The sequence below is a fragment of the Narcine bancroftii genome, chromosome 2 (genome assembly GCF_036971445.1).
Source record: "Narcine bancroftii isolate sNarBan1 chromosome 2, sNarBan1.hap1, whole genome shotgun sequence".
In the NCBI taxonomy this organism is placed as follows: domain Eukaryota; kingdom Metazoa; phylum Chordata; class Chondrichthyes; order Torpediniformes; family Narcinidae; genus Narcine; species Narcine bancroftii.
Genome location: NC_091470.1, coordinates 47,139,902 through 47,154,907, shown reverse-complemented (window position 1 = coordinate 47,154,907; position 15,006 = coordinate 47,139,902). Strand labels below are relative to the sequence as shown.

At 37.6% G+C, this 15,006-nt stretch overlaps 1 protein-coding gene and 1 long non-coding RNA gene across 7 annotated transcripts in view; one reads left to right on the top strand and one right to left on the bottom strand.

Annotated features, from left to right (window-relative positions):
- Nucleotides 1-14,009, bottom strand: part of LOC138753494 (centrosomal protein of 170 kDa protein B-like) — a 64,930-nt gene extending 50,921 nt beyond the window's left edge. For all 6 annotated transcript variants that reach the window (XM_069916570.1, XM_069916573.1, XM_069916574.1 and 3 more), the window contains exons 1-6: nucleotides 13,928-14,009; nucleotides 12,535-12,678; nucleotides 7,388-7,477; nucleotides 7,011-7,089; nucleotides 2,118-2,176; nucleotides 1,887-2,028 (exon numbers count right to left, since the gene is read on the bottom strand). In XM_069916570.1, the coding sequence (XP_069772671.1) occupies nucleotides 1,887-2,028; nucleotides 2,118-2,176; nucleotides 7,011-7,089; nucleotides 7,388-7,477; nucleotides 12,535-12,639 (475 nt within the window). In that variant the 5' untranslated portion in view covers nucleotides 12,640-12,678; nucleotides 13,928-14,009. The remainder of the gene's footprint in view (nucleotides 1-1,886; nucleotides 2,029-2,117; nucleotides 2,177-7,010; nucleotides 7,090-7,387; nucleotides 7,478-12,534; nucleotides 12,679-13,927) is intronic.
- On the top strand, nucleotides 13,198-14,493 carry LOC138753497 (uncharacterized). Its single transcript, XR_011351207.1, has 2 exons — nucleotides 13,198-13,776; nucleotides 14,282-14,493. It is a non-coding gene; the product is annotated as an uncharacterized lncRNA (long non-coding RNA).
- The last annotated feature ends 513 nt before the right edge of the window (nucleotides 14,494-15,006 follow it).

Genomic DNA, 15,006 nt, shown 5'->3' with positions numbered 1-15,006 from the left:
GTAGAATGTTGTCAATCCTGATAGAAAATCTGTTTTTTTTTTAAAAACCCTTCCCAAAGTCCTACATGGATGTTACTTGCAATATTGGCAATTGTACAAATTTGACTGGTATTGAAGCAAAACATGTTGTGACATGACAAAAAAACACCTCCCATTAAGTTGGGTGTTAGCTTAAAACTTCAACTCCATCCATCAACCCAATGCAAGCGAACAGTCTGAAATGTGATTTATTATTTTTATTAGATTTATAGATAAATCTAAAAAATGTTACATAATTCAGGAAATATATTTACAAAATAATGTTACTATATATGCTTGTATATTTTTGAATCAACTGAAGTGTAGAACATTTACCAAATATTCATTCACAATCAAAACCTTTGGTGACCGAAAGGATACAAGTAAACTGAAAAAGTAAGAAGTCCAAGCTGTATGCAATAGTGAACATTTAAGATGAAAGGAGTGCTTTGTATGAGATGAAGTCTTGCAATTTGTATTTTAGCCACACATCCATTAGTAGCAGAGGCAATTCTTCAAATTTTCAATTCCTCATTCCAAATTCACAACTTCTGCTATGTACAAGGGCAGCAAGCACATGCAAACACACTACCATAAGCCCACACCATCCCAACTTGAAAATATGTAATGCATCCATTGTCATTAGGTCAAAATCCTGGAAATCTCACTGCACAGATTTCAAATGTTGAAAGAAAAATTGTCATCTCCTTCTCAAATTTAATGAGGAATGGATTGTGAATGTTGGCTTTTTTAATGATATCCACATCCCTTGCATGTATAATTAAAAATGTAATTGGCTAATAGATATAAACAGAAATTAAAAATTGACTTTCCGACTAGAGAGATGTATGCAGTAGGATCTTCTATGGATCAAAATAAGGTCCAAATAGCAGACTACAGATACAGACAATCTATTCCCAGCTCTATCAAGCCAAGGGATGGCACAGGGAAAAGAGATTTAAGGATGTTCCTAATACTCCTTAAAAAAAGATGTAACATTCCTACCATCTGATCACTCCATATTAGCAAAATAGTTTTACTCCGATGAAGAGCCACTTAAAGAACTGCACACATAAAATAGTCAGCTTCAACTGAGTAGTTTTAAACTAATTCACAAGTTAAACAAAGCACACCTGTTTTGTTAGTTTATTCATGGTTTTAATTTCCAGCAGGCACCTGTGATATTGCAGTAGCATCAAATCACAATTTTCTCACCTCATCCAACAAGTTTCCCAATGGAACTGAGCTAATCTAAAAGCACAAATAGAAAACTATTCAATCTACATTGCCTCCACTCCAGAATCCAGACTGTTCCAAAATTAGTATTGTGCTGCATTGGAAGTAAATCATAATACATATAATTCTTTCCCATTGAAAAGTAGTTGTATTTTAAAATTCTGAGCAGATTCCAACATTTCATCTGCATTAACTTGAAACTTTGCAAATCCACCCAGAATTTTAAAACAATGGATATAATATTCTTACATCATTAAGGGTAGCACAAATCATCCTTTACAATACAGTCATGAGCTGTAGAACGTCTGACCACATACGTCCATGGTCCCATAAGGTTCTAATAATTAAGAAATAGTTCAATCAGAGAATGGGAAGAAGCAGACATAACCAGTTTCCTGCACGCAACACGTGTATCTTATGCTGAAATACAGTACTGCCTCAGTACAGTATCTTGGCTATTTAGTCAATGCAGGCATACTGCAGTATCCCATATACTGCAGCTTTGCTAAGTATATACTATCATATGGTGTTCACACAATGTCCACATCACATAACGTCCCATTTCACAGAATGTATCGTGGTCATTAAGCAACGCATGGCTGTTATTGCCAAAGAAGAGCAAATACACACACCTTTCTTTTCAGCTTTTTCAAGATTTTGTCGTGGTGACTCCACTTTTGTACTTGACTGGTCCCGCAGTATATCAGATTGTTCCACCTTCTTATCCTCTGCTCCTTTCACATACATCTGAAATTGACTGGTGTATTTCTCATGCTAACAAGGCACAAAATAAAAAAAAAGATGAGAGAATAATTTTCCCTATTTTTCTCTAATAATTTATACAATGGCTGAGGTCCACTCACCTTCAGGGCTTCTTCAGGAACTCTATGTGTACTTTTTTCCAACATGTACATGTTTGAATGTAAATTTTGTTAAGAAAGCAAAATTATAAACACTTCAAGAATAAAATTAATAAAAATGTTCTTACAACTAGATTACGATCCTTAAAAAAATTTCTGAGACACTAAACAAATAATAGATTGAAAAAGATATTGAACCCTTGGAAAAATATTCATTTTTATACAATTCACTCTCCCTATTAGAGTAATGGGTAAATCATTCCATCTATTTAAATCTTCCTTAATTTTATTAAATAATGGAATATAATTTAACCTATATAAATTTTCTAAATTTTATCAATTCTAATACCTAGATATTTAATAGGATTATTTGTCCATCTATATTGAGCTACATCTTTATAACGATCATAATTTCCTTCTACAAACAACATAACTTCACTTTTGTCCCAATTAATTTTATAACCCGATATTGCATCATAATCTTGCAACTTTTTATACAATAAAGCTAAAGAATTCTCTGGAACTGTTATATAAATTAATACATCATCTGCAAAAAGACTAATTTTATTCCTCTTTATTTACTCTAATCCCTTTAATATCAACATCTTATCTTGTCTTATCAAATACCTTCGAATACTTTCTTTTGTTATTATCAGGTTTTAAAAAAATTTATCGGAAGAATTATGTCATAGTTTAAAATTAACTAGGCAATCTTCTTTAGAATTATTGCTTACTAGGGAAGATTCAAGTAAATTTATCTGTGAGATGTATAAGTTATTACAAAATAAAATGCCTAAATTAGATATTCATAAATCGAGAATGAAATGGGAATTTGATTTGAATAAAAATAAAATCAAAGTGTTTGGAGAAATTTTTGCAAAGATAGTATGACTAAGGTTATAAATGTACAATATAGGCTGGTGCAATATAATTTTTTTATGTCAACTGTATTTAACCCCTCAGAAATTGAAAAAAATTTCATCTTAGTTCAGATTTTAGGTGTGGTCAAGAAATAGGCACTTTTTTTCCCATTCGACTTGGACTTGTCCTAAGGTTAAAAGTTTTTGGTTACAAAGTAAATTGTTTTTAGAGCCGGTATTAAAAGTGAATTTACCATTTGACCCGTTGTTATTTTTATTAGAGGATATTAAGTCAATCGCTTAGGGTTGAGATTGACATGTATCAAATTGAATTTTTACGTTTGGCTTTGGCTGTTTCTAAAAAAATGTTTAGCTATTACATGGAAGCCTGATTTAGTTTTAAGCATGAAAAGATGGCATATTGAAAGGAAAGCTTGTACCTTTATCCTAACGCTTAGTGTGTTCCGAATTTTGGAATTTTACAGATTTCGGAAAGCCAGATTTAAGCCCTCCCGAATTGTGCTGCCGTATCCACCCCTACCCCCTTCCAGTTGCTGCTGGTCTCCACTCGCCCACCCGACACGCCCTGCCGGTCTCCCCCACCTCACCCACCCGACATGCGCTGCTGGTCTCCCCCCCTCACCTGCCCAACTTGTGCTTTCGGTCTCCTCCCCCTCGCCCGCCCAACTCACGCTGCCATCACTCTCCCCACTTGCCGGATTTTGGAGCTTTCTGGACTTTAGATGTTCGTATAAAGGACTGTGTACCTGTATTCCTTTAGAAAAGATGACATAACTTGAGAGATAAATATTTTTTCTTTGTTAAAGTATGGAGCCCATATTTAAAACCTACAGGTCTTAAAATTTGATCTCTCAGTCCATTTCAGTGGATGTCTCTGCTTCTACAGCTAAAAAGTTTGAAAATAACTGTATTTATTGATGATATTCTTTTTCTTTTCTTTGTAGGTAGGTAAAGGAGGAGGGAGAGTATTAGTGGGGTGGTTGAGGGAGGTTGGGTTTTTTTAAATATTTAATCACATTATGTTTCTATTAATATTCTGTAATTAATGTTATGTGATTTAAAACATTAAACAAAATATTAAAAAATAACAAAATTAATTATAAATAAAATAAAATGATTAAATCTAGTTCCTTTTGCTCCTGAAGATTACTCACACAAATCCTATAAATAGCACTGCCCCGAAAGGTATATGCCAAATATTGATATGGCCATTTCCGATAGAACAAAAAGCGTGGATCAGAAATTTGCTGCAATGGCAAATTTGGTCGTCAAGTGCTGTGTAGCAGCCCACATGCGGAGACACAGACCAGCCTGCAAAATGGCCAATGAACGCGGCAACCGCGCGGACCTGGGGGTGACACCAGATGTCATCCTAGGTGATTTCCACACGGCGGGAAGATGGGGAACTCCGGTGGGAACGCCAGCCAATCCAAGGCTAGTGCTCCAATGACATGAGGACCTGACATCAACGCAACGGTCAGAGCAATAAATTAGTATCATTTTCCAAGGCTTTGGTGTTTGTGTCATTCTTCTCCATGCTCACGTAGCGCATATGCTACAAAGACTTTCCCTACACAGTCACTGATAGGGCATTATATCTGCAAACCAAATTGCTGGAATGCAAATCGATAAGGCCTCAGTAAAGCTAAGAACACAATATATGCATAGATGTGGAAAATCTTAAAGTATTAGAGAAATAAAGCAATCAAGCCAACCAATCAATGCTGTTTAAATTCAATTAAGTTCCCTCTCATTTCGTATTACCCAACTCCAATAAGTAAAACCGACTGTACCTTTCTCCTTATTATGTCTATCCAACCTTCCCCAAAACAAAACTTGTCTTCAAGGAAATAAAATGAGAGTAAGGATCAAAGTGAATTAATATAAAAGATATAGAAAGGAGAATAAATAGACAGAGTGAAATAAGAATGAGAGAAAAACAGCACCACAAGATCTGCTATCTAACCCTTGCATTTATAAGGACATAAGATATAGGAGCAGGCTTTCTGGCCCATTGACCCTACTCCACCATTCAATAATATCTGGTCATGGATTCAGCTCCACTTACCCACCTGTTCCACATAACCCTTAATTTTATTATTCAAAAATCCATCTGAGTTTTAAATACAGAGACTCTTAGACATGCACATAGGTGAAAGAAAAAATAGAGGGTTGCAAGATAGGAAGAATTAGTTTCTTTTTGGTAGGAATATATAGGTTGGTATAACATCAAGGGCTGAAGGGCCTGTAAATGTACTGTACTGCAGTGTTCTATGAATATTTAATGAGGCAGCCTCAACTGTTTCCTTGAGCAGAGAATTCCACAGATTCACAACTCTCTGGGAGAAGCAAAGCCTCCATTTCCGGCTTAAATATATTCCCCCTGAAGGCTATGAGGCCATGTCCCAAAGTTCCAGGCTTACCTGCCAGAGAAAACCACATCCCTGCATCTGCCCCCCTCACCTTTTTAAATGCAAATGAATTTAGTTCCAGGCTCCTCAATTCCTCCTCATAAGCTGACACCCACCCACCCACCCCCCCCCCCACCCCCACCCCCACCCCCACCCCTTCCTCTCCCCACTCAGCATTAACCTGGTGAACAACTTCTATACTACCTCCAAAGACAGTATGTCTGTTCTCAAGTAAGGAAAGAAGAATTGCAGATAAAACTGCAGGTGTGGTCTTACCAGTCACCTGCACTGTTGGAATAGAATATCTCTGCTCTTTAATTCAATCCCTACACACTCTTGTTTCTGGTTAAAGGCTTCTTAATTGTACCTTAAAGGCAAAACTAGTTTTGAATGAAAAATTATATCACTCTAAGATATTTACTATCTAAATTCTTTTTAAATAAAATGAATTGCTTTGAAATCTATCAATATAATTACATCTAGCAGAAAAAATATTTTTGTTGAAAGGAGGTGCATAAATATATTCTACTGCTTTACAAACTAAAATGTTTTCAATAGATTATAAAAGACATGAAACAAAAAAAACAAGTATTTTATAATGCAAATCCACTATAAGAAAACAGGTGAGGAAATAAACTTAATTTGAAAGTGCAAAATCAAAACAAGACTCAATTTCACTTTTGCTCAATTTCAACTTTGATTGCACACTGGATTTTAACATGAACTGCTGTTCAAATAGTACTTATGTATCAAGTTCCCTTTCTTGTTAACAAAGACTATCCAAACCAGCTAGAGTTCAGTCACATTAAAAGCCATTTCCATTACTGCTTCCTGAAGCCTCATACATCATTTACATGGATTTGAAAACCTGTACCACAACAAGACACATTTCAATAATCCATCTTCACAATTGTTGCTGGCATTTGAAATATGTACTCATTAGCACTTCTATACTGTGATTAATATTCCTAGATCAACATTCAGACCCTCGTGTCTTCAATCGAGTTATTTTGAAGTAATTCAAAATATCAACAAGACTCATAAACATGGTCTCACATTTGGAAACCTGGTTAACTGTTTCTTTAAAGATAAATAAACATATCGTACAAGAGTCTTAATCTTTACTCATTTGCAAGCCATTCCTCTGAATTTTTCTTTTAGACCCATGTTGCACAATTTCATCCAATTAAACAACGCTGTAAATTTTGGAGGTTGGGAGGAAACCAGAACCCTTGGAAAAAATGCACATAGATCACAGGGGTAACGCACAAACCCCTTGCATAAAGGGCTGGATTTGAACCCAGTCCACTGTTGCTGTAATACTGTACCACCATGCTCACTGTACCGCATATCTGTTTTTCATTTTTATAATAATCAAGGGTCAAAGTGACCTGCTCCCTAGAATTTGATTAAACCTGTAAAGTTACAAGTCATATTTGATTCCACATTCTGCAGAATGAAAGTTTATCCTTCCTACACTGAACCAAAATTGCTCAGAGTTCTCTGGCTTTAACTTCACTACAGTCCTGTACATCAAGACTTCCTCTCCGACAACTCGAAATCCAATAAAGACTTCAAAGATCTATTAGATTAGGAAAGGATATCATATCCAAATCGAACAGTGTCATTCACTTTTAGCGTAATGTACATTTGGTCAGGAATCCTTACATCGTTTACAAATGTCTGCAGAGAAAAAAATGCAAGTACCATATTATAGGGTGCACAAAAAGTTTAGCTGCTTCTATTAATATGACAACAGTAAACAATAAACTTTTAAAAAGTAATTTCTCTTTTTTTTTAAAGAAAGGCTGAATTACAAACTAGAATCATGTCATGGAAACTTTTGATCTAAAAGCACATGTTTGCCATGATTTGAAATATTCTTCAGTAAAATGAAACCTTTTTCTGACCCAGTAAACTGCATTAACAACATGACAATGCTTATCATGTAAAACAGTGGCTTCATTGTTTCTGTACGTACCCCATTCAAACTTCCAAGGTCCTTTACCCGGTGCTCATCTGCAGATGTGTCATAGTTGATTACTGCATGCTGCTTGTCCACACTGCGAGACTGGGAGAACGTGTATAATGAATTCTAAGTCAGTCAGAATGAAACAACCACCTTCAATATTGTGCTAATTGATTACAATTTAGCATGGCCCTCATTGCATTATTAATATCTACAGTATAAAAATACAATAATATGCGCATCAATTTTCATATCTTTATTGAACAGCTTCTCGAGAACACCAAATATAATCCTTGGCTGAATATCAATGACATTTAAAATGACGGAAAAGGCCTTTGATACCAGCAAGCAGTGTGACAAACTGTGGAGCCAAAGCCTCTGGCTTCACTTGTCCTGTGGGTACCATAACCAGTCACAGGTGCATTGCATGTAGTGGGCCACATCAAACATGATCTGATCAAATAAATACAATTCAAAAGTATTTTATTGCTTGTAAAGCACTTGGGAAATCTTGATGTCATGAAAGGGTCCACACGAGTTTAAAGCTTGCTTTTCCCTTACAGCCACTTAACTATATTTCAAAGTAAGAGGATGATGTGAAAGAGCAAGGAAGGGGATAAATAGGAAGAGCAAGGGAGAGAGAACAGAGAGCAGATTGAGAAAAGAAAGAATGAATGACCATTGGTGGCAAGAGGGAATCTGATAAAACCTTGGTGGGGGTGGGTGACAGTGGCTGGTGAAGAAATCAAAGGAAGAACCAGAAGAATAAAAGAGTATACAATGAGTGGGAAAGAGGTGAATGATATTCTATTTAAATTCAGACAATTATTTTGAGATTTCAGAAAGAATATTTCTGCTTAGGCAGGATCTATGGAAAGAGAAATGGAACAAAGAACATTTCAGATTGAATACCCTTCATCAAACCAATCCTTCATCATCTCATTCCTCAGATGTTATCTGACCTACTGAGTGCTTCCTGTTTTATTTCAGATTTCCAGCATCCATACTGTTTTTAAAATTTTTTACAGTGTGTTTCATTCCTGGAAAACCAGATTTATTGCCCAGATGTGAGGAATAACTGAAACACTGCACCTCCTCCCATGGAAGATCGAAGACAAGACACTGGCATTTCATGCATAATCTAAAAAAAATAATCAGTTCAAGAGCATAATGTTAGTATAGGGGTTCACGTGTTTGGTGTAGCAGTTAGCGCAACGCTGCTACAGTGCCAGCGACTCGGGTTTGAATCCAGCACTGTCTAGAAGTCGTTTGTACTGCATGGGTTTTCTCTGGACGCTCTGGTTTCTTCTCACCCTTACAAAATGTACGGGATTTGAAGGTTAATTGCGTGTATTTTCGCAGCCTGGGCTTGTGGGATAGAAGGGCCTGTGCTTAATATCGAACTTAAAAAATGGTAAAACGTGAAATTCTGAATTTACTATCAATTGCTTTTTTCACATTTCTATTTCATGGTTGTGAAAATCACCAGCATTTAATACACAAACAATTTTGTGGAACCAGTTATGTTCTTTTTTTAACCATCACAGTCCCTACAGTGTCTTTCTCAGTACTGCGATGGAGAGAGTACCCTAACCTTGCAGGATACATTATATTCTACTCCATATTTAATAGCACATTCCTCAGTTTAGCATAAAGAGTACTACAATTAATTTGTGATGGTAGGCAAATTAATTCAGAAGCAAGGAAATAAGTTTTGTTGAACCTTCACCAAGTAACGACACAGATCAATAGAATCTGGAGCTTGCATGGAACAATGGAGTCTTAAATGAAATCTGTGCTAACAACGTGGATTGCTCTGCTTGGTCCCAGACCAGCCTAGAAGAGCAGATTAGAGAACATCATTATATTTCCTGCACCCACTATTTTTGTTACACTGCTGTTTGGAGCTGTTGAGTCACTCCTATTAGAAATTGAATTGAAACTGCCCAAACTCGTTTTACCTTGAACTTTTCTGCCCTAGAGTAACAATAGCTTTTATTCTCATGAGGTCATCTGAATTTTAATTTGAGTTCCAGAAATGAAAGAACAATCCTTTGTGCCACTCTGATGTGCACATCTCCCTCTAAATAATTGACTACTAAATTTAAAAAATAGATTTTAAATGATAAATAACAGTTTTAACAATTTTAATGCTGAGCGGAAGATGCCAAGGCTCTTCCCAGCACTTCATTCAACTTTACATTCCTTCCTCTGGTAATGTTTATTGATAGTCTAATGTGTAGAAATTTTGATTCCTTCATATATTAATCTTATTGCAACACCCTGTAGTTTATTGTAGAAGATTCAATAATTTTATTAAGAGTAGCATGTATCTATTTATTTATTAATAGTAAATGTTCAAAGTTACAGAAACACCCAAAAATAATGATTGCATAATTTGAAGAAATTCATCAAATTCATTCCATTCCATACACACCAACTTGAAAATAAGTAATCATTCCTTCATTGTGGTTGGGTCAAAAATAAACAGAATGAGAAAAAGAGGAGGTGAAGTCAATGGTGGCCTATTATAGTCAAAAGAGAAATGTATTGGAAATAATAAAGAAATGGCAGACCACTTGAAAAAAAATACTGAGATTCTGGTTCAAATAGCAAACAAATAACTTCCCAGAAATACTCAGGAACTGAGTGACTAGTGAAAGAAAGGAGCTGAAGAAATTCTACATTAGGAAGGGATTGGAAGGCTTATAAATCTCCAAGATTCAACAACCTGCATCTTGCTACACTTAAGGAAATGGTATTAGTAATAGCCTATGCCTTGGAGGTTATTTTCCAATATTCTTAGGACTCTGAATTCAGTTTCTACCAATTGGTGGGGTGACCAATATAATCATATTATTTTAAAAGAGGGTAAACAAGGAATTATAAATTGGTTAACCTAATATTGGCATGAAGGAAAATATTAGTGCCTATTATTCAAGATGTAGGAGCAGAACATTTGGAAAAAGACTGACAGGATCAATCAAAGTATTTCTGAACGAAGAAATCAAAATTAACAACTTTACTGACATTTTTGAGGAAATAACAGACGTGGATAGGGCAAAACCAATGATTGGGGCACATTCGGACTTTCAGGAGGCTTCTGACAAGTCTCATGAAAGAGTTTAATGGGCAAAGTTAAAACACGTAGGCCTGGAAATGATGAACTGACATGGAGACTGGCACAGCTTATTTACATTTCTTTATTTGTTTACATGTGACATTGAGTCAGTTCTGTTTTGCACTGCCAATAAGTGGTAATTCTGCCTCACCTGCAGGACAATGAATCTTAGGGTTGTATCTGTTATCATGTATGCACTCCGGCAATAAATCTGAAATCGGAATAAACGTTTCATTTTCCAAGTGGCAGGCAGTGACCAGCGGGATATTGCAGGATTCAGTGCTTGGATCCCAGTTATTTATGAGATATATTAATTATTTAAAAATCAGGAAACAAACAACATAAAGCTGTGTGGGAGTGTGAATGGAAGGGCACAGAGTGCTTTCAGTGTGATTTGAAGTGAGCAGTGAAAATACAAAACTGATGTAGTATGTAAGCACATCGACTTTGGTGGCAAAAACAGGAAAGCTGATTATTATCTGAACAGTAGCTTAAGAAAGAGGAAGGTTTAATGAGATGCGGGCATCTTTATCCATCAGTTGATGAATTAATCAAGCAATTACAGCAGGTGGTGTACAAGGTGAATGGTATGTTGGCTTCGATAGCAGTAACAATATTATGTGCAACATTGGTCTCCTGATCTATGGAAGGATGCTACTGCTTTGGAGGGAGTGCAGCAAAGTTCCACCAGGTCGATTACTGAGATGGTGGTGAGAGATATTGGGATCATTGGCCTTGTACCTCTGAAGAATGAGAGGGGATCTTATCAAAACATTGAAATCTAAATAGGATTGGACAAACTAGAAATAGGAAAGATGCCCCAATGGGCAAGCCATTCAGGAGTTGGAGGAAGAATTTCTCTACCACAGAAAGCAACTGAGGTGAAATCATTAAATATTGAAGGAGCTGGATATAATTTTAATATCTAATTTTACTAAAAGATATAGGAAGAAAGCAAGAACAGGATACTGAACTTGAATGATCAGCCATGATTATACCAAATGGCACAGCAGGCTCAAAGGGCTGAGTTAACTATTATATTCTGTTTCCAGTGAGACTACAGTAATATTGTTATATAACAGGATCTGGCAGTCAAAGTACAAGAAACACCTTTAGCATGCTAATACCACAATTCATGCGAAAGGCTAAAAGAATGTTTCCTTCATTGCAAGTACTATCAAATAGGGAAGTTTTGATACAACTTTACAGGACACTGTCAAGACTGTACTTGGATGCGGTCTTCGAGTCCTCATTGAAAGCAAGATACATTTACATTGGAGCCTGTGCAAAGAGAGTTCACTGGATTGATTCCTAGGATGAAGGGGTTGACAATATAAAGAAAGATTCAGTTTTGAAGAACAGATAAGAAATGATGAGGTTGAAACATACAAGATTCTGAGGAGAATTTCCCAGATGGATGCTGCAAGAATGACCCCTAATTGAGTTATCCAAAACTAGGAGGATAACTCCCAAAAAAGGCCATTTAAGATGGAGATGAGGAGGAATTTCTTCGCTCGGAATCATGAATCGCTTAAATTCTCTATCACAGGGATTTGTGGAGAGAGTCATTGAATGTGGACTGACAGACATTCAACTGCAAGGGAGTTGAGTATTGAGTGAGAGCAAGAAAGTGGTTTTGAGGCCAATACTGGATCACTCATGATCTTCTGAAATGGTGGAGAATGTGTGTGTGTATACGAGAGAGAGAGAGAGAGAGAGAGAGAGAGAGAGAGAGAGAGAGAGAAGATACTAAGTGAAGCCTCCTCCCCCCACCTTGAGTAATAAAATGAAAGAAAATAAATGAGAAGGCTAAGAATGAGAATGTACCTCTTTGCACCATTGGGAAAGATTTGGGAACAATTTCCCATCAGATGGACGCTTGCCAGTGAGTGACATGAAAAAATCCAAAATGGGGTAACAATTAAAAAAATCTTACAGCCTTAAAGAGAATAAAATTGTCTGCTTATTTCCTGCTACATTTTTTTTCTCTCTCTACAGATTGCTTTTGGCAAATAAGCCAACACATAAGCCAACTTACTTGAAGCATTAGTTCGCAGTCTTCTCGTCCAACGAAAATCATTTCCTTCGGGAGTCGGTGGCGAGAGCCACAGCTGCTCACCAGGAACCATGAAGTAACACTCATTCTTGGTGCCTTGGCACTTAATTTCCACAATTCAACATGCTAGACAAAGGGTCAAATGCAAGAGATTTATTCTTAAATTGCAGTAACTTTTTCAGTTAAAATTCATAATTTAAAAGTAGAAATTGGAATAAAGGGAGAGAAAAAAATGTGATCCATATATAATGCAAAATTTATCAGCAACAAAAACAATTACAAATATGATTTTGTATCGAAAGCATTTTCACTAAAATCAGTACCATAAGCTTCAATAACAGTTTTCACAAACTTCTAATGGAAATGCCTGCATTCTTTCCTAAATATTTACCTATCAGTGAAAATGGAACATTTATACAATTATAACAAGATGGGTAAGATGTGATATCTGGGAGCAATTACACGCACAAAATTCTCTCCCAGGGTCTTGAATGATTTAAACTACAGGACTGAGAAATTCCTCTTGGCTATCCAGCCACTTCCACCACAAGAGATTCGAAGAGAGGGAAAGGATGAAGGGGAGAGAGCAGATAATATGCAGAACGTTTTGTACAGAGATAATGTGAACAGTGAGTGCTGATGACTATTCCAATGAATACCACACAGTGCATTCATGTTCATGGCGTGAAAGAAGTCGCCTTCTTCAGGTTTCCGTCCATTTTTTCCCCAGCTATTTACAACATTTTTAAAAAAACAAATATAGAGTAAAAGCAGCCAGAAAACGGGAGCTTCCTTCTGAAATCACCAAAAAACCTGCCTGTCATGGTATATTTCCAAAGCCAACTTACTTTAGCCCTGAAGAAAGAAATGGGGTGAAAACTGCCTATTTGGAAACTGTCTCGCTGAATGAACCCATGTGTGGGCGAACCTGCAAAATCGACCAGTATCAAGACCCTGGAGCATGTGCATCATCCTGGCGCAATTGTTAATTCTTTTCCTTTATTCAATGCAAAAATCCGGGCAAACGGTTACAAAAATACAGAAGGAAAAGACCCGACAATCCGCACACAAGGTGCCGGCGCTTCTTCGCGACCGTCTTGTCATTAAGGATTAACATCATCCGCGCTCGGGAGCAGAACAATGAAGGAATGGGGGGTTCGGACAACGGCCATCACATCATCCACTGCAGACGTGGCGACCCGAAGAGGCCGAGCCTGTTGACAGGTGAAGGCGAACCCAAGGCCGGCGCCTCCCCTCCCCGGGCCCGCAGCCTCTCCGATCGGCCGCTGCTTCGGCGCTTCCCCCCGCCCTGCGCCCTGGCACCGGCGACCGCGCTAGGCCTCTCGCCTGACGCGGTCCCGAGAATCGCTCCCACCTTCTCTCAGCTTTCCCGGGAGCCTCAGGTGCCGTGCCGCTGCTGCATCCCCCGACCGCCGCCGCCCGCCGCCGCCGCCAGCACCAGGTTGCTGACGTCAGCCCCACCTGACCACCGCGGCGCTCGCGGTCTGGGAGAGGGAGGGAAGGGCACTGGCCTGCGCTCTGCACGGGGTGCATTTACCTGGCTTGCAAGGTGCAAAGCTAGATCGCCACGGAAACCTGTTCTGTGCCCCATTTGTTAACAAAAGTACTTGGCAAGGATCGATCCAGTTGTAAAATTCCGTGCATTTTGATTTTCGAACCTGTCATGTATTACACCAATAGCTCATACAGTTTGGTGGATGTTTTTCAGAATATATGTCTTGAACAGTCGAAGTCTGCATTTAGTGAAATGAAAACACGTCGTTCTAAAGGTTGAGGTTTGGAAGACGGTGGGAGAGTGTCGGCCTGACGGCGATAACCTGCATTAATTCTGAAAATCGAGAGCAAACTGGGGGGAAAAAAACCGGAATGTTTTGACTCCTTTAACCTATCGAAACAAGAATAAAATGTATTCGTAGTGTATTTATTGTATCTCTGCAACAGTATTCACCTTTTAATGCATTCGTCGCCGTTGTTCCTCAACTCCAATAATAACCATTGCTGGACTTCAGTAAATCTTTACAAGGTGTAAATTTATTGAAACTTCCGTGTATTTTGGTGGCATTAAATTGACCGGATTCCTGTAAAGTGTGCATTATGTCGGAAGATACCTGTTTGATGTCACAATATTATCCTTTCTTTCAGACGACAGAACTATTTAAATTACATTTTGATTTTCATATCACCACTGAGACTGTTGTCGCGCATCTGAACCTGTTGGGGGTGGAGAAATAGGAAATCCCAGCCCGCAAACACATGCGCCTTGTAGGTTTCCGTGCTCCTTTAAAGTGTTAAGTGCCTGGAACTCCTGTATAAAATTGTTCCAAAGGCCTATTTAACAATTACACGAATATTCTTCATAATGGTAGATGCCTCTGTGAAATAAGACACGCCCGTATTCAACGGTGCTTTAAAATAAATCCTACCCTAGAATTA